The 23249-nt window shown below is 38.7% G+C and overlaps 1 protein-coding gene across 1 annotated transcript in view; it reads right to left on the reverse strand.

Moving 5' to 3' along the window:
• Positions 1 to 23249, reverse strand: part of ANKAR (ankyrin and armadillo repeat containing) — a 66189-nt gene that overhangs the window by 39858 nt on the left and 3082 nt on the right. Inside the window, exons 2-6 of the mRNA XM_077780219.1 lie at positions 16386 to 16823; positions 14891 to 15054; positions 13658 to 13761; positions 9577 to 9757; positions 8036 to 8255 (exon numbers count right to left, since the gene is read on the reverse strand). Of these exons, the coding sequence (XP_077636345.1) occupies positions 8036 to 8255; positions 9577 to 9757; positions 13658 to 13761; positions 14891 to 15054; positions 16386 to 16823 (1107 nt within the window). The remainder of the gene's footprint in view (positions 1 to 8035; positions 8256 to 9576; positions 9758 to 13657; positions 13762 to 14890; positions 15055 to 16385; positions 16824 to 23249) is intronic.

Below are 23249 nucleotides of genomic sequence, written 5' to 3' on the forward strand. Positions count from 1 at the left end.
CCTTGGCTTTTGTGATACCATAACCTCCTATTTTTCTCCTACCTCTCTGGCTACTCCTTTATAGTCTCCTTTGGGATGTTCTCATTATCCTGATACCTACATGAGCCTTAGGGCTGTGTCTCTGGCCTTTTTATCTTGGCAGTGACTTCATTTACCACCTATAAGTTGGTGACTTCCAGGTTATGTCTCTACATCTATCTCTTCAACCAAGCTCCACATCTTTATCTCTAACATCTTACAAGGTGTCTCCACACACCACATCAAACTTAACATGTTCTGAACTGAACTTCTATCTTTCCCTCCAAACTTGGTCCTCTTTCATTGCTGCCTTAATCAGTGAAGGATATCACTATCCAGCCAGTTCTACAAACCAGAAACCTGAAAGACTCCTTAGCATCTCCTTCTTGTTTCATCTTCATAACTAGTCTATCACCAAGACTAAATATCCCTAGAACTTATCTTTACTGCTACCACCTCCCCACTCGAAGCCACCTAGCTGGTATCCCCACCTTGTTCTTGCCCTTCACTAATCCATTATTTCAAAATATAAATCTGATCTTTTTATCTCCTTGCTTAAAACTCTTCAGTGGCTTTGAAAGGCCATCAATCATGAATACAGAAAAAGGGTCCACTGGTTCCAATTCACCTGAACCACCAGCTACCCACCCACCCCCATCCCAATAAACTCATGACATACACAACTTGTTCTCTTCATCTGGGTCTTGTAGCTCTTCAAATGTAGGGTAATCAGCCACACACCCAGCTTGCCAAGGGAAGTATTTATCTATTCCTGTTGCCTAAGCATAATAATTAAGAGTGCCTCTTCCATTTTCAAGTCTCCCTTAATTGGATGATGAATGATCCAGTCATCTTGGGCTATTCCTGGTGTCTGAGAGTTTCCTTCTCCCACATGCTTTTCTGACCAGACTCCAGCTAACTCCTATTCTCAGCCTAAATGGTTAATTCCTCAGTGAAGCACTGGTTTTCTCCCAACTCAGACACTCCCAATGGTCTCCGGCCTGCCTTGTTCACCTAAGCTTGATATCACAGCCTTTGATAATCTACAATATCTGCTCTGATCTATCTACCTAAAGTTGCTGCTTAGTCTTCCAGTTTCTAGTCAGGCATGGAAGGCACATAAATCATCACTATGTTCTAAAAACAAGTAAAAAGTTTGAACAAACTGAAAAATCAACAACTCTTCTTAGATCTGATAGAGAAGTGAGGTCTCAGGGCAAAAACACTGCCTCCAAAAATTGAAGATATGGACAGGCTGGTGCAGAGAATCAAAATTTACTGAAAAGAAACTTCCACAGGAACTAGTGAGTACTAAAGCCGCCTAGGCCCCTCCAGCCAATCTAGTAGTCTTTAAGCTTTAGCAGTCACCCTTACTTAGCCCATGTGAGTGATGACCATTTCTTTGTAATCTATAGATCATGCATTCTTAGAAAAAACAGAGGCTTCTGCACATCATGAAACAGAAACCAGACCCTCCTGTACAACTCCTGAGCACAAAGGAACCAGACTCCTTTTTACAACTGTCTTTCACAACCTCCAAGCACTGAGATAACATCTGTCACTGACACAATTGTGTCTGCATGTAATTAAGAACTGTTACGGACCATTGTAGTTGATTTACTTATTAACTGTCCTACACTCCTTTAAAAAAAAGAATCCCTGGGTGTGTCAGAAACTTCAAAGTTGGTCTTGGGGGACAAGAGTCTGACTTCTCAGGGGTGCCTGTGTGGCTGAGTCGGTTGAGCACCCGACTCTGGCTCAGGTCATGATCTCACAGTTCATGGGTTCGAGCCCCGTGTTGGGCTCTGTGCTGACGGCTAGCTCAGAGCCTGGAGCCTGCTTCGGATTCTGTGTCTCCCTCTCTCTCTGACCCTCCCCTGCTCATGCTGCCTCTCTCTCTCTCTCAGAAATAAATAATTTAAAAAAAAAGAGTCTGACTTCTCAGTGGCTGGCCTCCTGAATAAAGCTCAGATTCCTTTCCAATCAAAACTGTCTCCAAGTATTGGCTTTTGTTTGTTTGTTTGTTTGTTTGTTAACTTATTGACAGAGAGAGAGAGAGAATACCAAGCAGGCTTCACACTGTCAGCATGAAACCCGATGTGCAGCTTGAACTCACAAGCCCTGAGATCATGACCTGAGCCAAAACCAAGAGTCGGATGTTTAACCGACTGAGCCACCCAGGTGCCCCTCAGGTATTGGCTTTTTGAGCTTCAGACAGCTGGACTCGGGTTTTGGTAACAGTAGGAAAATCTGAACTATAATTTACAAATCGTTGGCAGCTCATTGTGATAAGTCTGAGAGTTTAAAGCCCATGATTTAGTGAGTTTTAACTCCTGGAGTTTGACCAGGATCTCACAGTGGATATCAGAGGAAAATCCCCTCGCTTCCAGCAGGGGGAGGGAAAAAGGAATCATTTTGAGATAGAGCAGAGCATTCCATTTTTCTTAACAAGGCTTGCCCTCAGGAGAAACTGTTATACCAGAGCCCAACCTGATGGGTTTTATCAGAGCCTAACCTACTTGAGAAGAGAAATTCCCAACTCTAGCCACACTTCATCCATCCTGACACAGCTAAGGCCAGGAAGAGGATGGACAAAGACATGTGAAGTTCACAGTCCAGAAACCAGGCTTCCCCAAAAAGACTGAGACCTAATCATAGGACTATAGAACATGTTGGTTCATTTCAATCAAGGAAACGCTGTTACTTGCTCTCAGCAAGAGAAATACCAAGGGGTGCCTGGGTAGCTCAGTTGGCTAAATGTCTGACTCTTGGTTTCAGCTCAGGTCATGATCTCATGGTTTATAGGTTTGAGCCCTACATGGTACTCTGTGCTGAGGGTGTAGAGCCTGCTTGGATTCTGTCTCCCTCTCCCTGTGCCCCTCCCCTGCTTTCTCTCTCTCTCTCTCTCTCAAAATAAATAAATAAACTTAAAAAAATCAAAATGGCTTAAAGAGTTGTTTTGTTTTATTATGTTTTAAAAGCATACACACACACACACACACACACACACATACACACAAAGTCTCCCCACTTACCCTCTCCTCTCCGCCCTCCAAGAAATACTTCAGCACAACCTAGGGTCAGCAGTACTATTCTTATATTCCCCCTCTTACTACTTGAAAGTATGTTTAATAGAAATGCTGGATCTTGGCACCCACCCAGGCCTCTAAAACAGAATCTGCATTTTAACAAGATCCTTGGGTGATTCTTTCGTACTTGAAAGTTTATCTCAGAATAGTGGGAAGAAGTACCCTCCCTACAACATCTGCAATGTCTGATGACATTTTTATTTGTAAGAGCTGGGGTACAGGGTGCTGCATTTAGTGCTTAGAAGCCAGGAATATTACAAAACATTCAATAGTGCATAGGAAAGCCCCCAACAACAAAGAATTATGCAGCTCACAATGTCAACAGTGCTGAGGATAAGAAACACTGGTCTAAGACATACTAGAATTAGGGAAGTTCTGGAGGGGTTTATGTGGTCTGGAGAAACTATTGTCTGGTTCAGACCCCTGGTCTGGGGGTTAATATCCAGAATATATGAAGAACGTATACAACTCAACGCTGAAAAACCAAATAATCCAATTTAAAAATGAGCAGAAGACATGAACAGATATTTCTCCAAAGAAGACATACAGATGGCCAAAACACATATGAAAAGATGCTCAACATTAGTAATTATCAGGGAAATGCAAATCAAAACCACAATAGACATTCCTCAAAAAATTAAAAATAGAATTACCATATGATACAGTTATCACAAGACCAGGTATTTACCCAAAGAATTAAAAAACACTAATTTCAAAAATATACGTGCATCCTTATGTTTATTGCAGCTTTATATACAATAGCCAAAACATGGAAGCAGCCCAAGTGTCCACTGATAGATGAATGGATAAAGAATATGTTGTATGTATAAACCTCGGATTGTAACTTGTTCTGTAAGTGTTCCACAAGATAAACAAGCATTTCTAATAAATTTTAACTTGATAAACAAGCGATATCTTGCAATATGAGTAGTATGTGACATCAAATGTTACATGATCACAACTAAGCCAATGGTTCTCTCTCTCTCTCTCTCTCTGTCTCTCTCACTCTGGGATTGTGGGTGATCATCTCCCTTCCTTGGATGTTCAGTCTCAGGCCACAATGTTTGGCAGAAATCAGTGATTTTTCAGAACATTGGAAGGTGCCCAACTGGCACCAGTGTAACTTTTTATCACTTCAAAGCACCTATAGACCTTTTCTTTTCCATCCAAGTGTAAGCTTAGGAAGGCTTTGCTTCATTCTAGGTCAGCCTGCCTGCAGATATAGACCCTTTCCTCTGCTGCCTTCTTGCCACTTACATTAGATACAGTATATGGTGAGTTTATTAATACTGTACTGTAGTCAACATCCGTGTAAGCATATACAATGGCCCCCCAAGGAGAAAAAGATTAAAAAGAAAGGTGGTAAGAACAAGGGGATGATTATGGTGGAAGCTAAGAAGGAAATCATCAAAAAGTACGAGTGAGGTATGTGAGTAGCTGGAATTGTAAGATTTTGTAAGAAGTCTATGTCTGCATCTCATCTTCAGAGGAGGAGGAGGAAAAGGCAGAGGGATTTTTCACTTCAAATGAGATTAGGGAGATGTGTAAAATATTGGAAACAGTGCAAAATTATGTAGAAAAGCACCACTCGAATAAGGCTGTAACAGTACAAGCGATGGATCTGTTTAACAGCAATGCAATGTCACATTTCCACAAAAATTCTCAAAGGAGGCAAAAGCAAGTGTCATTGGATAGGTTCCTTGTTAAAGATGCATGGAAAGAAAAAGATTCCATTGAGTCAATAGATAGCAGTGATTCCGTTAGTGATGGTGAAGTCTTCCTACACAATAATCTTTCTCTCTCTTGTCTCCCTCACACCAGCCATGACGGTTTTCAAAGTAAGTGCAGGTTGATTTTGTATTTTCTTTATTGTTTTGTATTATATTACAGTATTGTAATCATTTTATATGAGTATTTTTTGGGTTGTGGAAAAATCATCTGAGTTTCCATTATTTCTTATGAAGAAATCTGCTTTTATATACAAGTGCTTTGGATCACAAGCATGGTTCCAGAATGAATTATGCTCACAAACCAAGGTTTTACTGTATATTCAATGGAATATTATTCAGCCACAAAAAGGAATGAAATCTTATCATTTGCAACAACATGGAAGAACCTAGAGGACATAATGCAAAGTGAAATAAGTAGATCAGAGAAACACAAATACCATACGATTTCACTCATACATGGAAGTTAAGAAACAAAACACAGGAAAAAAAGAGACAAAAATAGACTCTTATACATTCAGAACAAACTGGTAGTTGCCAGAGGGGAGGTGGGTGGGGGGATGGGTGAAATAGGTGATGGAGACTAAAGAGTACACTTATCATGATGACCACTGAGTAATGTGTAGAATTGTAGAATCACTGTATTATACACCTGAAACTAATAGAACACAGTACATTAATTATACTGGAATTTACAAAAAGATGTCAAACTCTTGACATGGAAGAATGGCGAAATCATGCTAGGATTCACCACTTCCATGTCAGGTTCATTGTGTTGCTGGCTGCATATTCTGGGGATAAACAAATCAAGCTGAAGTTGGTTGTCATTGATCTATTAAACATGCCTAAAGCCTGGAAAAAAAAACAAAACACCCTTCTTGAATTATCCTACATAGAGTATGAAGGTATGTAGTCTTTTAGATATAGATATGGAAGGTACAGCCTTTAAATTTTTTCTGATTCTCCATATTCAGTACTTAGGTCAAGGGCACCTGAGTCACTCTGTCGGTTAAAGTGTCCAACTCTTGATTTCTGCTCAGGTCATGATCTCATGGTTTGTGAGATGGAGCCCTGTGTCTGACTCTGTGCTGAAAGTGAGGAGCCTGCTTGGGATCCTTTCTTTCTCCCTCTCTTTCTCTCCGCCTCCCCACCACCCCCACTCTCAAATAAATTAACATTAAAAAAATACTACTTAGGTCAAATCTCTCACCTCAGTCAAGAATGCCTCATTCCTCAGTCCTCATAAATCGTTACTGGCACTAGGTGGCAGCATATCTAAATAATAATAACTACTTTTTTTTTTAGAGGCATAAAAACCATTTTGGGGACTGATTTTATAAAAATAAGTAGAGGTAATTATAAATTCCACAGGAAAAAAAAAGAAAAAAGAAAAAAAAACCCAAGACCTAAGAGGAATATGAATAAACAACCATGGGTAGAAAAATTTATACTTCAAAATATATAGAAAATATCATTATGTGACATTTTCATGTGACAGAACATTTTAGAGATTATATAGTATAATACATGCAATATTCTTTCCAAATGCACCAAATATTTTACTAATATCTTACCATTTCTTTCTTTTTTCATGTCCATTTTTGATGACTCTGTTTTAAAGGGGAATACACACAGAAGTATGATTATTAACATATATGAGTTCCCTAAATTAGTCAAAATAAATTCATATGAATAAGAATAAAATGGCTATGTTCAGCTATTAACGACAGGATTGAGTGGAGGTTTTGGTCAAGCCATCCGGGTTTGGTGCACACAGCCGTCGTCATGGCAGAGCAGACCTGGAACACTGCATCTCAAGAGTCTGGTCAACACTGACAGTTGGGACAGTTTTGTGTTGGTTAAGCCATCATCCGTGGAGTAGAGTCATACATTTTCCATATAGCAAAATCTATCCAATTCTTAGCAAATGGGAATCCAAGCAGTCACAGAGACTTTAATTTACCAAAGTTTTTTTCACACCAAAAGAAGCTTAAAATATTACATCTTTAAATAATAAGCTACTCATTGCATTCAAGTTTAATTGAATTTCTATAATCAAGTAATAGAAGGATCTTAATATCCAAACATTTTCATTATACTGATAAGAGTATATAATTTATTAGTAGTCAGTAGGATTAAAGCAGAACATGTTATTTTGGTGTGTGAAAATTTAACAGAGCTTTTTAAGATAGCTAGTTAAAATATAAAATTACAATTTTCTTATCGGTCGTTCCTGATATTTAATCTCTATTTTCCTTTTCAGTTATTGAGAACTTCTGCTTTCATTTTCAACATGATTATTTTTATACTGGTTAAATTTATTCCAGTGAATATGCATATATATACATATCTTCCTACCTAATAATGAGGAAAAAATGGTTTTTTAAAAGTCAAAATTAGGGGCACTTGGGTTGCTCAGTCGGTTAAGTGTCCAACTTTGGCTCAGGTCATGATCTCACTGCTCCTGGGTTCAAGCCCCGCATCAGGCTCTGTGCTGACAGATCAGAGCCTGGAGCCTGCTTCTGATTCTGTGTCTCCCTTTCTCTCTGCCTCTCCCCTACTCGCACTTTATCTCTCTCTCAAAAATGAAAAAATGTTAAAAAAAATTTTTTTTAAGTCAAAATTAGGTTAGCCTTAAAGGGACCATTAATTTAAAAAAAAATATTACCGAAGAATATTTTGTTATTAAATATAATTTAAGTTTATATATTGTGAAGAAATTATCTGCTGGTTGAGAACTCTGGGATAAAAATGGATGTTTTGCTGGGGTCTCTATTTATCTACCTTTTCTGTGAATTTCTATAGTACATCACTGGGTTTTAATTATCCCAGTGATTATCAAATGCTACCCTGCATTCATCCAATCATGCATTCATCCAACAGCTACTTCTGAGCACCTACAATGCCAGGCTTTCTTCTAGGCAATCAGATATCGTGGCAAACAAAGTAAAGCAAATCATTGCCTTTTACAGAGCTTACGTTCTAGTGAGGGAGACACAATAAAGAAATAAATAATACTATGAGAGAGCAATAAGTGATACTTAGAAAACAGCCTCTCTGAAATAAGGGAAACACACGCCTCAACTATGTTCTAGCTACAATACCAAACTTTCATCTTACTCTACAATCAACATGTCTTCTTAACTCTGAATAGGAGAAAGTAAAAGAAAAATAGTTAAGATTTTAAAAACTTTATGGTACCTTGGCTAGACATAACAAAGCGTCTTTGGTTGACATTGAAGTTAGCATTGCACAGTTGACATATAATAGAAAGTCTGTTGTGTAAAGCAGCATGATGGAAAATGGCATAGCCTGCCTCATCTGAAACATTGATGGTCAAGCTTGAGGTTTTACGGCTAAATGTATGGAAAACAGCAGCTAATCCTCTTTCAACAGCAGACTTCATACCAAATGGGATGCTCTAAAATGATTAAGAGGGCCAGAATAAGTTTCTCCAAAATACACCTAAAGTTTGGCTTAACGAAAAAAAAGGACAAGAAACATATATTAATATATTTATAATAAATATAATACTAATATATAATTTATAATTAATAAGTATATATTACTATAAACACATGATTGGTGCTCAGTCACAGAATTTTCACAAGATCCGTATGAAAAGTGTCTTACTGGGCAACGATTAAAGTTGTTAGAACTATTAAGAAACATTGAGAACTTTAAAAAATATTTTTGGGAAGGTTTTTTTTTTTCTTTTTTAGGGAGAAGTTGTAGCTCCTTCTGTGCAGATGCTTAAAGTAAAACAATTTTTTCCTGAAATACTTAAGCAAATGGAGATCACTGGGTTCCTTTTCTGATTTAAGAACAATCTAATTTAGAAATCCAGAAACTAAAAATACATAGCTATGGAAATACAATTTGCCTTCTTTGCTCTAGTTCTCAAAATTGAGAGGTAAAAATATTATACTCTTCTTTGGGACATTCTGACCACTTAATAGTTTGAAATTAAATGAATAACTTATTCAATTTTTAAATTTATGGACATTGAAACCAAAAAAAAATGGTAATAAATACCAGTGCATCCTTTGAATTTTTTTTTTCATTTTTTTAAAGTTTTTATTTTTATTTTATTTTTTTCAGGCTTCATATATACATATATTTTTAAATTTTTTTTTTTACAAATAGTTTATTGTCAAATTAGTTTCCACATAACACCCAGTGCTCATCCCCACGANCATCCTTTGAAATTGGTGAGCTCACCACTCATCAGTTCCAGAAGCTGTATATCAAGGCTTGTTGAAGTAGATACAGAGATTTGATTCAGAATGCCAGGTTTGTTCCTTAGGTTAGGATCCCAGGACTGAAGCCAGAATCTGCCACTTACTAGCTGTGTGGGAAAGAGCCTTAACTGGCTGCAACTCAAATTTCTCATTTGTACACCAGGAATGACAACAATAATACTAGTAGCCTGAAAAAGTCTGTTAAAAGCGTGTATAAAGTGCCTGGCACATAAAATAAGCACTCAATAAATACTAAACTTTATTAAGACTGGTCACAATCCAGCTCATTAACAGATTGTTTTGTAACCCTACCAGAAATTTATAATCCAGAATTATATGGCCTCTAAGGTGATAAAATGTGGAATTTTTATTTCATATTGTAACCTCCATTTAACTTAATACTTATCCCTAAGATAAAAATTTGAGACATATACTTACCTATAACAACATATTATCTATAATAGCCTCCTATACTAAATTATGTGGTGATTACTGAAATACCTTGCATTTCATAGCTTTTTTGAAACCAAATTTTTTCTTAAATTGTTCATGTAATTGAGCATCTGTTAGTGGAAGTCTTTTTGGTTTCAGATTGTTCACGATTTCATTTATGGCTCCCCACCACTTTGTCTTATATAGTTGATGATAAAAAGTTTCAAGTTCAAAAGAGATCACATAGTAGCTATAAAAAAAAATAAAGAAAAAAGATCAATCTTTCTGACTTTGAAGTAATTTGCTACTTCTTTTCTATGCTAGCTAAACTATTTTTCTATAATAATTAAGTACCAAAATGTAGTTTAAATTGTACTTGATTGAAAAAGAAGGTCTTAGGGATATACTATGTTATGAACGGATCAGAGGCTAATATCCTCTCTTCCCTGACCTTTACTTCCACTCCAGTTTTCTGAATATTACAGACTTCTGCATGGATGAAGGCAGGCTTGAGGACCTGTCTGCATTTATTTGAGGTTGTCATTCTTCCTATCTACCATCCTCTTGCCCCAAGAGAAATTAGACCACAAAAATATAAACTGAAGGCCGTCTTCACCCACACCTTGCAGAAACGGTGCCAGTCCAGACAGTGGGACTTGTCACTGTCCGTGGGCCTCCACTCATAGAGGTTCCACCTTCATCACTGGGGACTTGCCTCTAAAATCAAGGAGCAGGTATTCTGAATCTTACTCAGATTTGAAGGCTTTCAAATCACAGCAGTGATAGGCTCTAGGGCCTTAAGGGGCTGTCTGAATCAGAGCCGGACGCTTGGTTCACATTGGATGACTAAACTAAATTCCTAGAAGAAAACAGCTCACCTTCCCTTGCTGTCACACACCCTGCTAAGAGTGCACACCACAAGCAGATACCCCAAGTCCCAGACGACTGCCTCCACGGATACAAGCACAGGAGATCATACTAAGGATGCGCTTCCAGTAGCCCAGCTCCACATCATAGAGCCCCAGTGCCGGTAACCTCTCTCTGTCTTTTCATGTGCCTCCCCAGGGAGCTGGCTTTAGCTGTGGTAAACTGCTATGGGGTCAGAAGCTGCTGACTACATTTGGTGGCTCTGGTACTTAGTGATGTACTCTTAGATCACTCTTTTTCACTGCTCAGGCAATGAAACAGATGTATAAATGTAAAAAAAAGAAAAGAATGTTGGTTGATTTCTTCTAGAAATTCAATTTACTTATCCAATACAAATCAAGCTTCCAGAACCAGCAGGGGGTTATCCTACCCTAGAAACTGGAGAATCAAGAGATGGTGAAGGTGGCTAGACCTTGAGAAAGTCGCTGGCCACAGAATTTTGTGGCCCTTTTCCCCCAAGATTCAATACACCATCTGCACCGGCCCATGCAGAGATGATACTGGAAGCATTGAAAGCCCAGATGGCCAGTGCCTTGAAGGAGCCCACATTCAGGTGCTGCATAGGGACATGCCACAGTTGTTATTCAAAACCTTATGTGTAGATACCAGCAGGAACTATAAGGGGGCCTCACTTTTAAAATAACTCCCTTCATATTTTTCTGCCTGGGAATCTGCACCCAGCTTCTGAGAAGCTTCTAGGACCACATTTCCCAGATACATGACTACACCACTGTCACATTAAGTTGATTTCTGACCTGCCTCCTAATATCCACAACAACATCATGATGCTGGTATATTGTCCTCAAAGTTGGACATATTAGTACTGATATAAATTAATCTTTTTGCCCTAGTCATTGTCACCTTAATAATTCATGAGTTCTTGTACTTTAATGGGTGGCCAAATCCTGGTTATCTATGGACCCTACTTTTTGATTCTGACATGGTGGGAGAGCCCAACCTGAACCAAAATGAATCTAAAATTTGGATGTTTTCAGACAGGTCTGGAGGGCCAGTGAAACAGACCCTATTTTCATAGTAGAGCAGGGGATTCCTAGGAGATAAACCATTCTGGGGAAAAAGAACATCAAGACTCAAGGGTTCAGTCCACTAACAATACCCCTAAAATCAGAGCGGAGATTTTAAGATGGCATGTTTTCAATCGTTCACCAAATGATCCCTACCTCACAGAAAAGAACAACTGTTAGCAAAATGACTAAAAGAGCTGTTTTTGCATCAAATTATTAGACTCCAGGTAGCACTTCCTTGACACCAATAAAATTGGAAAAGAAATTCTCCTTCCTTCACTGGATTGGCGTCAACACACCTCACAGTTGATACATGTTTACATGATACATTTAGCAGGTATCAGGAGAAGCCAGCTCCAGAGGTGACACCAGATCCAGAACAAGAAGCAACAGTGTCAGAGACAACAATGGCTTTAGTGTTGAGTTGCCTTCATAGGGTATTGAGCCCCAGGGGCCCAGGAGTGGATCATTAATGAGAGCTCAGACAGGAAAGAAGAAAACTGAAGGTATCTCATAGTACCTGAGAGCTGATCCATTGGCATGTGAGATTCCTAAAATAACTAGTGGGAGTTGATATTATGGAACTGAAGGTTCTCTGGTAATTGTTACAGGAATGAAGAAAACACTGATTATTACTCTCCTTGTGGTTTTTACTTTTACTCCCTGCTGGCTGGGTCTGGGAAACATGCTCATGCTGACTTTGAAAGTCTGCAAATTCAAATCCATCTAACTGCAATTCACCAACACTGATGACCAATGTTATGCATTAGTCAGAAACCAGAGAACCAATTCCACTATAATATCCCATTGAAACCATCTGACTGGATCTCATACAGCTCAACGACAGTGGGCTTATGCCAACCATACTCCTTTACCCACAACAACCTCTCACCAAATACAGATTTTAGCTGAGCTGCTTCCCTGCATCCCCAGGATCATTAGTGTCCAGCCAGACACTAGAGCCTGGGAGGGTAAAGTGTTATTTAGAGGTGATTCTGAGATACTATTTACCTTGGCAAGCATTGTACATGGAGTGTACATCTTCCTCCTTGAGGGAGATGCACACCAGCTGTCCCTTCTGGAGGCATGAGGTCTACTACTTAATTTCCTCCAAAAATTGGAGGTCATTAGCCACATGGTCTTTGACTTCATCCTAGTATCACGTGTGCATCCAGGCAGTATTCAATGGAAAGACCCACCTTTCAGTGTTTATCCTGATTCTCCCTTTGCCTTGTTTCTCTCATTTTCCTCACTGCCACGCATCTTGGAGAAATGTATCATCTTTGTCTTCTTCACATCGCATGAACTCTCCCGAACTTCACCCTTCACCTCACTGAACATAGACTAAAGCCAGAGCTAATTCTCCTACCAAGTCACTGCCAAATTTACAGTGCTCTCTTCAGTCATAAGTTGACTTGGCCTTTTTCTCTGTTGAATTTGATGCTTTTCATCTATTTCCATATTTAAAAAATCCTCCCCATTTGGCTTCCACGCTATTGTACTTTCTTGGTCCTCCTCCTTACATCATTCCTTCTCAACTCCTTTGCTCTCTCTTCTGCTTCTCTCCACCTTATTTAACAGTCGCTATTCTCCGGAGTTCCAGACTTGGTCCTGTTCTCTAAACCACTTCTGTGCATTAAAAAAACAAAAAACAAAAACCTCTCCTATATGATTTTAAATCTCAAGTCTCTACATCCTAATAGTAATGCCCCTACTCTACTTTCCAAAACTTCAGTATCCAAGATATGGAAACCCAACAACATAATACATAAAAGACCCTAGCAATACTAAAAAAAGCACACTGCTTCAAAAGTTGACATGCATAACAGGACCCAGCAGAGGAAAAGAATTTTAAATCATATCTGTTAATGGAACTAGAGAGGTATGTGCTGAGTCCACTGCTTGTCAGTAGGCTCATAGGATTTGATCCTCACCTCCATTCCCACTTAATCACAGTGTTAATTGTAACAACTAATCACTATCTCTAAAGATTATTACACCAAATGTACCAAAGTGCGTGAAGTAATAAATATATTACTTAATATTTTGTTGAGTCTCTATTTCATTCATGGGGGTTACTGTTCTAGGATCTCCATGCTGAGGTATTAAGTTAGCCTTTGCATTTTGACACTTTCCTTGTTTTCTCCCAACTTTTAACAAGTTGTCACTACTATGAATAGTTACTGAAAGTTCCATACCTTTTTCCGTTAAGTTCCATAACTGGTATTGAGTAAAATTCTTTGTATCCTGAATCTTCTACAAATGTATTAGCAGCACAATCCCGTATTTTTTCTAAATTATTCTAAAATATGAGTTACATTATTAAAAACATATCTTTAAACAAGTCTAAACAATTATAGCTTTTTCTTTTGATAGAGAAAGAACATGCATGCATGAGTTGGGGAAGTGTGTGTGGGAGAGAGAGAGAGAGAGAGAGAGAGATAGAATCTTAAGCAGGACCCATGCTCAGCACAGAGCCTGACATGGGACTCTATCCCACAACTCTGGGATTACAACCTGAGCCAAAATCACGGGTCAGGTGCTCAACTGACTGAGCCACCCAGATGCCCCATCAATTATGGCTTCTTTTAGATGAAATTTTACATATGTACATGGTAAATTTTTAATAAAATATCGCACCAGACCCTAATGATAATTGCATGTATCCAATTCCTACCTCAGAAGTGAGGAAAAAATACAAAGTAAAATATAAAGAAGGTAGAAGAGCAATGACAATTCAAGTGTATAAAGTTTATATTAAATTCTAGAAGAAATTATTGTTCTTAAACTCTAGAGGTTCTATGTTCTAATACTAATCTTTAAGGAAAATGGAAGAATATGTAGTGAATGTTTTTTTAAAAAAATCTTTTTAACATTTATTTATGTTAAAATAAATAACATATTTATTTTGAGAGACAGAGAGAGACAGCTTGAGCAGGAGAGGTATAGAGGGAGAGAGAAAGATATACAGAATCTGAAGCAGGCTCCAGACTCTGAGCTGTCAGCAGAGCCTGGTGTGGGGCTCGAGCTCATGAACTGTGAGATCGTGACCTGAGCTGAAGTCAGACGCTTAACCAACTGAGCCATCCAGGTGCCCCTGAATATGTAGTGAATGTTGAGGGATTTCTACTGTACTCTTTGATTAACAATTTTAGGGCAAATATAGTCCATTTGAGGTCTATGTAATTTTATGAAGATAGTTGTACCTGGCTTATTTATCATTTTATCTCTGACACCTAACATACTACCTTAGGGTATTTGCACTTATTTCATATATGTTACATAAGGTATGAAAAAATTAGTGAGTTAGGAAGATAATCATCTCACTAGGAAGAGCTGCCTAGTGCCTGTGCCAGCGTAAACTCTTTCCAGATAGAGAATAAAAGAGCTGGGAAATGAGAAACCATTTCAGGAACAATAATAATTTAAACCTTAAAGTCTTCCAAAGCATTCTCAATTGAAGGTGTGCTGATATCAAATTCAATTCCTCCATGAACATGAAAATATTGATCTTCTTTGTAGTGAAAATGCTGGCATTTAAAATCTCGCCCATAAATAAATGGAGGCAATTCTCGCTCTGTCTTGACCTTGTCATCTCCAATATAAAAACAGATTTTTATTTAAAAAGTGAAAACAGCATATAAAAAATCATATTTTGGAGATCTAGATTCTCATTTACAAAAATCAACTTAAAAAATTCACATTAACTGGAAATCTTGGCAATTGTCTATAAAATCATGGTCTTAGTATATATTTTAAACATGAAAATATATCCTACATTTTGGGCATTTTCTGTACTTTCATTGTACAGACATTTCAAGAGACTAGTCAAAACACTATTTTACTTATTAATTTCTATTTGTGAGTTTAAGACTAGTTTCTTACCTCCAATTGTCAGAAAAGATTTGAAACTGTGAGTCAGAGAATTTTTGGCTAAATAAATAAAAACTTAACCCCTGAGCTAGTTTAGGCAAAAAGAGACATTAACGAGAAATAGGTGGGTATCTCTCACTGACAAAAAACAAAAAACAAAAAACAAAAAACTAGTCGAGCTCACTTTTTTGAAAAGTAATAAAACCCACATATAACATTTATCAAAAAAAATAATTTTCTAAAACTCCAGTAAGGACTAGATTTGTTCAATATTTTGACTTGTTAGCAGAACATGGTTTCATTAATAAAAAGTATATAATGCATTTTGAGAAAGGTAAAAGGTCCAGAAAAGTACGAGGAATAATGTAACACCATAATATCACCACCTAGACTTAACTATTAACATTTAGTCATATTTGTTTCCAATAATCTAAGTATTCCAATAATCTAAGCCTACATGTTTGGGCACCAATGAAAATACATAAATTGTGTGCTAACCCGGGTGGCAGGAATAGTATGCCCTGCAGTCCTGTCTAATTCCATGTAAGTATGGTCCTATTTCAGCTCTCTCTTTTAACGTTGGTTTATTTGTGTGTAACAGTGCTGATACATTAGTAGAGCTTTAAAATACGTTTTCAGCTATTTTTCAGAAAGTAAGACCATTCATGATCCTGTACTGCTGCAGAGTAACTGCAGATCAATTTCTAAACTTTCATGAGAAACACAGTAAGGGTTTTGAATAGAAGTACATTGAATTGCTAGAGTAATATTGTTCCACCATGAACATGGTCTATTTCCCTATTTTTCTCAGAACATGTTTTAAGTCTTCCAATAGCCCTTATAATTAGTATAAATATATACCAAGTACTATGTACATATGCCAAATATTTTTAACTACTTTGGAGACATCAAATTTTGTATTTTCTTTCTAATGGGCTACAGATAGGTTATATGACTAGACACACATACTACAGGCAAAATTGAATTTAAATATATATTTAACATATGTATACATGTAATTATTTTATATTTGATTTGTGGTGATACTTTTACCTGAAAAAGGCGGAAGCAGACTATTTAAATATGGAACTTTCATCTTCTTTTTTAAACTCAGTAGAAATGGAATCAGAAAACATATTAACTTTAGGTATCCCATCCCTTTTCTGATGTCTGTTTTCTTCTCAAAGTGTTTTTGAATAACCTTTTTCTGAAGATATAATCTTTGCTGTAGTCTCTGATAGGTACAAATATCAAGATAATCCTGATTACATTTTATAGCATTAGTAAGCCAATAGGCTGTTTCAAATATAAAAACATCTTCACACTGTTGAACTTGTATGGTACTGAATGTCAATTTTAGCATAATATTTTCAGCGTATTTCATAAAAACAGCTTTTTCTTCAGGGCTATTGGGATTATATGTTGGATCTTCATTCATGTCTTCATCATAGATTCCATTAAAGTCTGGATCCTTTGTAATATCAACCAAACCTTAACAGCAAAAGAGAAAAATTTTGGATAGTGAGAACATCATACTTGGCTTCTGGATAAATAGAGGGTATTGAACACTGGGTTTCATCTTGAAATCCTGCTAAAGTGACAAAGTGATACTGAGATGCCAAAAAAAAAAAAGATGAAAAGCAGGTGGATGAGAGGTAATTAAGCCGAGTAAAGAAAGATGGGAGCTTGTAGAATTAGAATAGATTTCTGTTCTCTTTGGAGGAAAGAAACACTATTCCACGGAAACAACCTAAGTCCCATATTTAATCAGGGTTAACTATGGAAGAACAAGAAAATGTGATTTCCCTTTAAACAGGGAATCAGCTTCTCACTTGGCCAAAATTATAATTTGCTTTTCCAAGCCTTATATTAGTACACATTTCTTGTTTTTGCTGATAACAGAAGCTAAACATATACAATAAGAACTTTCCTGCTAACTAATTATGATGAAATAAATAAGAATTACAACTTGATTTTTCTTTATTATAAATCACAAATTTCCTGTTACATTTTCTTCTCACTTAATGATGAAATTAAGGACTTCCTTGCTGTCAAACTGTCTTTTTAAAGACAATTACACTTGGGGCACCTGGGTGGCTCAGTCGGTTGGGCGTCTAACTTCAGCTCAGGTCATGACCTCACAACTTGTGGGGCTCTGTGCTGACAGAGCAGACGGGAGCCTGCTTCAGATTCTGTATCTCCCCCTCTCTCTGGCCTTCCCCTGCTCACGCTGTCTCTCTCTGTTCTCAGAAATAAATAAAACATTAAAAAAAATAAAGACAATTACACTTATAATGTTACCCTTAATCTAAGCTTGAGAAAACTGCTAGAGTCACAAAATATGACTTCGCAGAAAATGTAGAGACTGTAACATATGTGCCTTAAAAGTGTAAATGAGACATCAGTTTTGCCTCCCTTCCTTCCTCAAATCTATTAAAAAAAACAACCCCTCAAAAAGCCAGAATACACTTAGATTTTTATTTTTTTCATATTTATTTATTTTTGAGAGAGAGAGAGAGCGCTCGCCCATGAAGAGAGGGACAGAGAGAGAGAGAGACAGAGGGAGACAGAAGATTCAAAAGTGCAGAGCCCAATGTAGAGATGGAATTCATGAACTGTGAGATCATGACCGAAGCCAAAATCAAGAGTCAGACACTTAACCAACTGAGCCACCCAGGCGCCTCTCACTTGAACTTTTAAATGGCCACTATGATTCACCTCCGTTCTGCAAAACTTAAGAAATTATAAAGAAATTAAAGTATTTCTGACAGCTTAAAAAAAAAATCTAAACATAAGCCAGAGTATTGTTGACAGCCTAAAACTTTGTAGCCTGAGGTGGCTGGGGGCCAATAGGCAGCAGGTCAATTTTCATCCCAGAAAGTCAGGAAGGCTTAGAAATTGGAAGCCTGTGGAATCTCTGACTGACGAGGGTGGGGGGTGGGGTCGGAGAGGGGGGTACCTGGAGCGGAAAGAAGGAAGGAAGGAAGGCCGTTTCGCCCTCCTTCCAGGCGGGAGCCTGCAGGAAACAGATCGATCAAGGAGAAACGACCTACGGGTACAGCATCTGGGGAGAGTTTCCCCGGAGAAGGGGCAGGGTTTCTTCCCAGTCACGCTACAGTGCAGGGTAGCAGTCAGCAAGCCCCATTCCTGCCCCGCTTGTAAATGAGAACAGACTGCAAGTGTTTCCACACAGGTGAGGAAACCCTCTCTGGTGAAAAACCGGGACAGGGACGGGAAGGAGGAGGGGAGGAGGAGAGGCGGGAGGGCAGGCAGGGCTGGGAGGGCCGAGGTGGAAGAAGGGATTTTGAAGAACCGGAAAAGAAATTGCCTAGAACAGGAATCAGTCAGTTCACCGGGAAATGGGAGGATGAAGGTGTGGAGCGAAACATTGCTAAGGGGAGAACATGGAGTTGCTGCACTACCTGATATTTCGCTGTACTGGGAACTGCTGCACCACATGAAAATTCGCTGTACTGAGAGGAGTTGGATATTGCTGTTTAACGGTTTGGGGCTGAATTGGAAAACTAAACTGATTTGTTTTAATGACAGAGTTCATGTCAGAAAAAAAAAATAAGTTATTAAAAAAAGGAAATGTGATCATAGCATGTCATACAAATCAGATATGTACAAAGTCATAATAATGGAAAAAATGAAAAAGGATTTAATAGAAAAATTGGATATAACTAAATTTGGAGGACAAGGGGGGAAACACAAGATGCCATTGTTTTAACCTCTATACTTATGCTAATTTATTTTAATCTTATCTCCTGCCCTGGTTTGTGCTCCTGAACTCAATTGTTTTTCAATGCGTAATACTTAATTTTGTCCGAATGTCACAGAAGCACTCCCAAACTAAATTCATCCTTCCTCTCCCCCCACATCTGCTTTTCTTATTCTCTGTCAAGATTAATGATTCTGTTTATCTATCAGTTCCTCACACTAGAAGCCCAAGAGTCTCCTTCGATACCTTTTCTTTCACAGTCTATTGTTATTAGCCACTTAAATTACACAGGTATCGAAAGTTTACTATTTGCCAAACCCCCTATAAGGTGCTGAGAATTTAAAGACAAAATAGACATTTTTCTGTGCTTTTGAGGAGGAGCTTAAGGGCTAATAAGGGAGACAGAGATGAAATCAGTAATTTGAGTACAAAATGATACAGTGTGATAGAATACAGGAGGCTGTGTCTGAATCAAGTCTTGAGAAAGGGGGAGCAATAATAACCTGGGAAGACTGGGGAAGGGTGAGGTGAAGTGGCAGGGAGGAGGGCGTTACAGATAAAAGGACCGGGAATGAGCAGAGGCATAAAAAACAAACAAAACAAACAAACAAACAAAAAACCCAATGCACTTTACCAGTTTTCGTATTAAACAAGGTCATTTTTTTTTTGTATTTAACTAAAAGTCACCCCCACCAAATTTTTCTATCACAAGAATGTTTTCCTTCTTTCCTGTCATCCTACAAACCTTCTGTAATAAATCGAAGAATTCAAGAATTACTCAGATCAAGAAATTAAAACCCCCTACAGAAAACTAGACAATATGACCAGATTTTGGTATGCTCTTGTGCTACTGCTGTTGCTATTGTTTTCTGAGAGCGGCATTCTGGTATTTTCATAAATTGCAAAGCTATCACAGAGATAAATAAAGCTTAACTTGGCCAGACTGACTCCCAACAGTCTGCCCTCTCAAAAAGACTTGGCCTCCTGCAAAGTTCCTTGGAAATCCATTTTAGCACAGTGTTTAAGGCAGTGACGTGGTCAGTTGCAAGACATGAACCCAGTCTCTCTCTCATGCCAAATAGGAATGATGATATCGAAATTCTTGCTGCTAGCTTGTCCTTGTATAGCTACAACTACAAGCCTTGGACCCCAGTTCCCTGATCAGGTCAGTGGAGGAGTGGCATTCCCTCTCTGCCTCAAACACTGAGAAGGATAGAGCTGGCGCCCAGTTTCCATGAGTCACACTGTTTACCAGACACTTCTACCTCACTTCTTCCCAGACTGTATTTTTCACTCCAGCTGTTGTTACACTGACCAGCTTCACAAAGATATAACTGTGCTTTCCTTCAGATGCACCACATGGCTCTTAGTTTTACCCTGGGACTTCTCTACCACTGCTGTGTTGGACTTCTGATGGAATCCATCCAGTCATTCTGATACAAGAACAAATCTGGAGTGTAAGGGAGCAGCCTTTGACCAATAGAGAGGAGTCAGGGGACACACGCTGCCCTCTTTCATCCCTTGGGCTGAGAATACTGAAGTGTATTCTATGGGACTCCTCAGAAAGTCCTTACAAAATGGACCTCAATGAAAGCTCAGCAGCACATCCTTGGATTGATGTTTCCTCCTTTTCTGTTCACTTTTCCTGTCCCTCACTTCTGTTTCGTAGAGTTATTTCCTATAATCTGCCCTGACTTAGCCCCCATTTCAGGCTCTAATTTGGGGGTAACCTAGGCTAATACACATTGCTTTTGTACCTGGTCTCTGACTTGCTGTTTCCCTGGTCATGAAACATAAAAAGCCCCACATTCTACGAGTCTGGGTTCCTGTCCCCAGGACGTCTGACACTTGGCCGTGCAAGATTTCACAGTGATGTTCCAAATGTGGTGCATGATGGGGAGCCTGTACCTGTTCCTGTTCTATGAGTTTTGCCCCGGAAAGGTCTGGTGTGTATTCTGCTTGGCCACATACCATTGTTTGCACTACACCGTTGTTGGAGTGCCTGAAGCATGTTGTTGCTGCTGGTACTTCAGTGGACTCCCAAGTGTAGTAAGGGAGAAGAAAATCTCTGCCCTGGTATGATGCTCGTCTTTGATGGCCTGGCAGCCAATATTACCAAGTGCTTTAGTGTAACATGGCACTTTCCCCAAGGGCACTTGGTAGTAGTGTGACTGAATTTGGAAAGATTTCTAGCTTCACTCATATAGAGTGAAAAAGGGATTCGAGTCACGATAGTCTACACATGGGTTCCCAGCCAGGAAAGGAGGATTAAGTAGAAATGTCCAGGGCTGGTATTCAGCTGACATGTATCAATATGGCCACATTGGTTGTAAAAATAGTGATCCTTTTCCTATTGTTTGGTGAACTGAATTGTTATAGCTCCAAGCTTTTTGAATACCTCCCTTCCCTGGGATATCCTGGAAAGCTTCATGGTCCAGCAAAGGCTACATATGACAAACAAGAGGTCTCTGAGAGCCTACTCCAATATTATGGCTAATGTCTGTTCTTATTGCTCAGTGATCATGCTGTACTGGTGGTTAAGTGTTTTTAATATCACTCCTGAAAATGCAGGCAGTAGAAGACAGCATTAGTCTCTGAGTGCTCCCCCACTCTCCCTACAACTTGATTAGAATGTTCCTACACGTCTCTGATCCTCTTAAGCAGGAGCATCACTCTGAGAGGATCCTTACTGGGGTAGCCTCAGATATGATGGTTGGGCTGAAGAGACCAGATGACAGGCCATGAAGTCACTTATATAATTAATTTTGTCATCCACTAAACAGAAGCCCTCTGTTCTTAATTACACAGTAGGAAATGTGCTCCCTCCCACCATGGCCTTGTCTCTTATTATTATTGAAACTCTAACCAAATGATACAAAGGCTCCTCAGATTTCCATATGTGAATGACTCCTTAGTATGTACCTCTAACCCTGATCACTCTCCGGAATTTGACTTCTATAATGGAAGTTTCCACCTAAACATGTGAATCTAAAAAGGGCTTGATGTTTCTTTACCAGTCAAATCTCTTGGCTCTGGCCCTTGCCTTGCTTGACAATGCCAGGTGGGAATGATGATTCCAGGTAGTCTTTGCAAAAAAGGAAGAAAAGCAAACCCAATTTTTGTCAGAATTGTCAAATCTCGGTCATTGGAAACCACCATCAATTCCTGCTGTTCCTTCACATCTGTAGAGCTCAAATCTTCATAAAGCTCTTGCCATCATCTTGATCAGGACAGGCAAACCATGCAACTTAGTTTCCCAGACACAGGTTGGCCAATTCAATTACAGAGAAACATCATCTGTCTTGTGCAATGTTCCCTGCTGTCTTCCAGTGATTAGCAAATGGATTACTGGACAACTTCCAGGATAGAAGTGTCATCAACTACCAAAATGACATCTTAGCTTAGCTACATTGTCTTTATATTACCTGAGCTAGCCTTGGAGATTGGAAACTACCAGCAGTGATAGTACTTCAAGGAAAACACTAAAATATGTTTTTAAGACTTTGACCATGCCATATTCTCTTCAACAATGCATCTACATAATGCCAAAGTGTCAATGTCCTTTAAGAGGGAACTGTCAAGGGAATATGGAAATGAATGGAATTCACTAGATATTGCTGGCAATATTTTGCATTTCTTCAGCCTTATCACTTCAAACACTTGAACAAGAAAGGATTTTGTTAGTTCCAGCTATAGCATAATCTTTTAGAAGCCAGTGACCCTCTAATCCTATGGTACTCTGCACCAAGCCAGGTGGCATTAGTCCTTACTCCACCGACATCACAGATTGAATAATTCTCACCCACAGGAGGAGAATTTCTTCCTTATACTCATTACTCTTGAAGCCTTCTCTCAACAGAAGTTGATTACCCTGCATGGAAATGAGAGCTATTACCTATCTAAACTCTCTTTGAGACACAGATACACCATCTTCAAGAGACTGTACTGCTTGCTAGTACACCAAGGTTACAGAGCCTGAAACAACATCTCTGAAAACCCAACCCAAAGCAGGAGAGACAGGCTGCCTTACTGTCATCAAATAAATCTTATTCTCAGGCACTTGAGCTTCACAGTAGTACAGGGGTAGATACAGCAAATAGCATAGGCAGCAAACAGACATTTCTGTGGTTTAAGTCTTAACCAAAATTCAGAAGTGTTCAGTGATGTGTAGTTCTGAATGTGGTGGTTGGGGAATG

The sequence above is a fragment of the Crocuta crocuta genome, unplaced genomic scaffold, assembly GCF_008692635.1.
Source record: "Crocuta crocuta isolate KB4526 unplaced genomic scaffold, BGI_CrCroc_1.0 scaffold38, whole genome shotgun sequence".
Classification (NCBI taxonomy): Eukaryota; Metazoa; Chordata; class Mammalia; order Carnivora; family Hyaenidae; genus Crocuta; species Crocuta crocuta.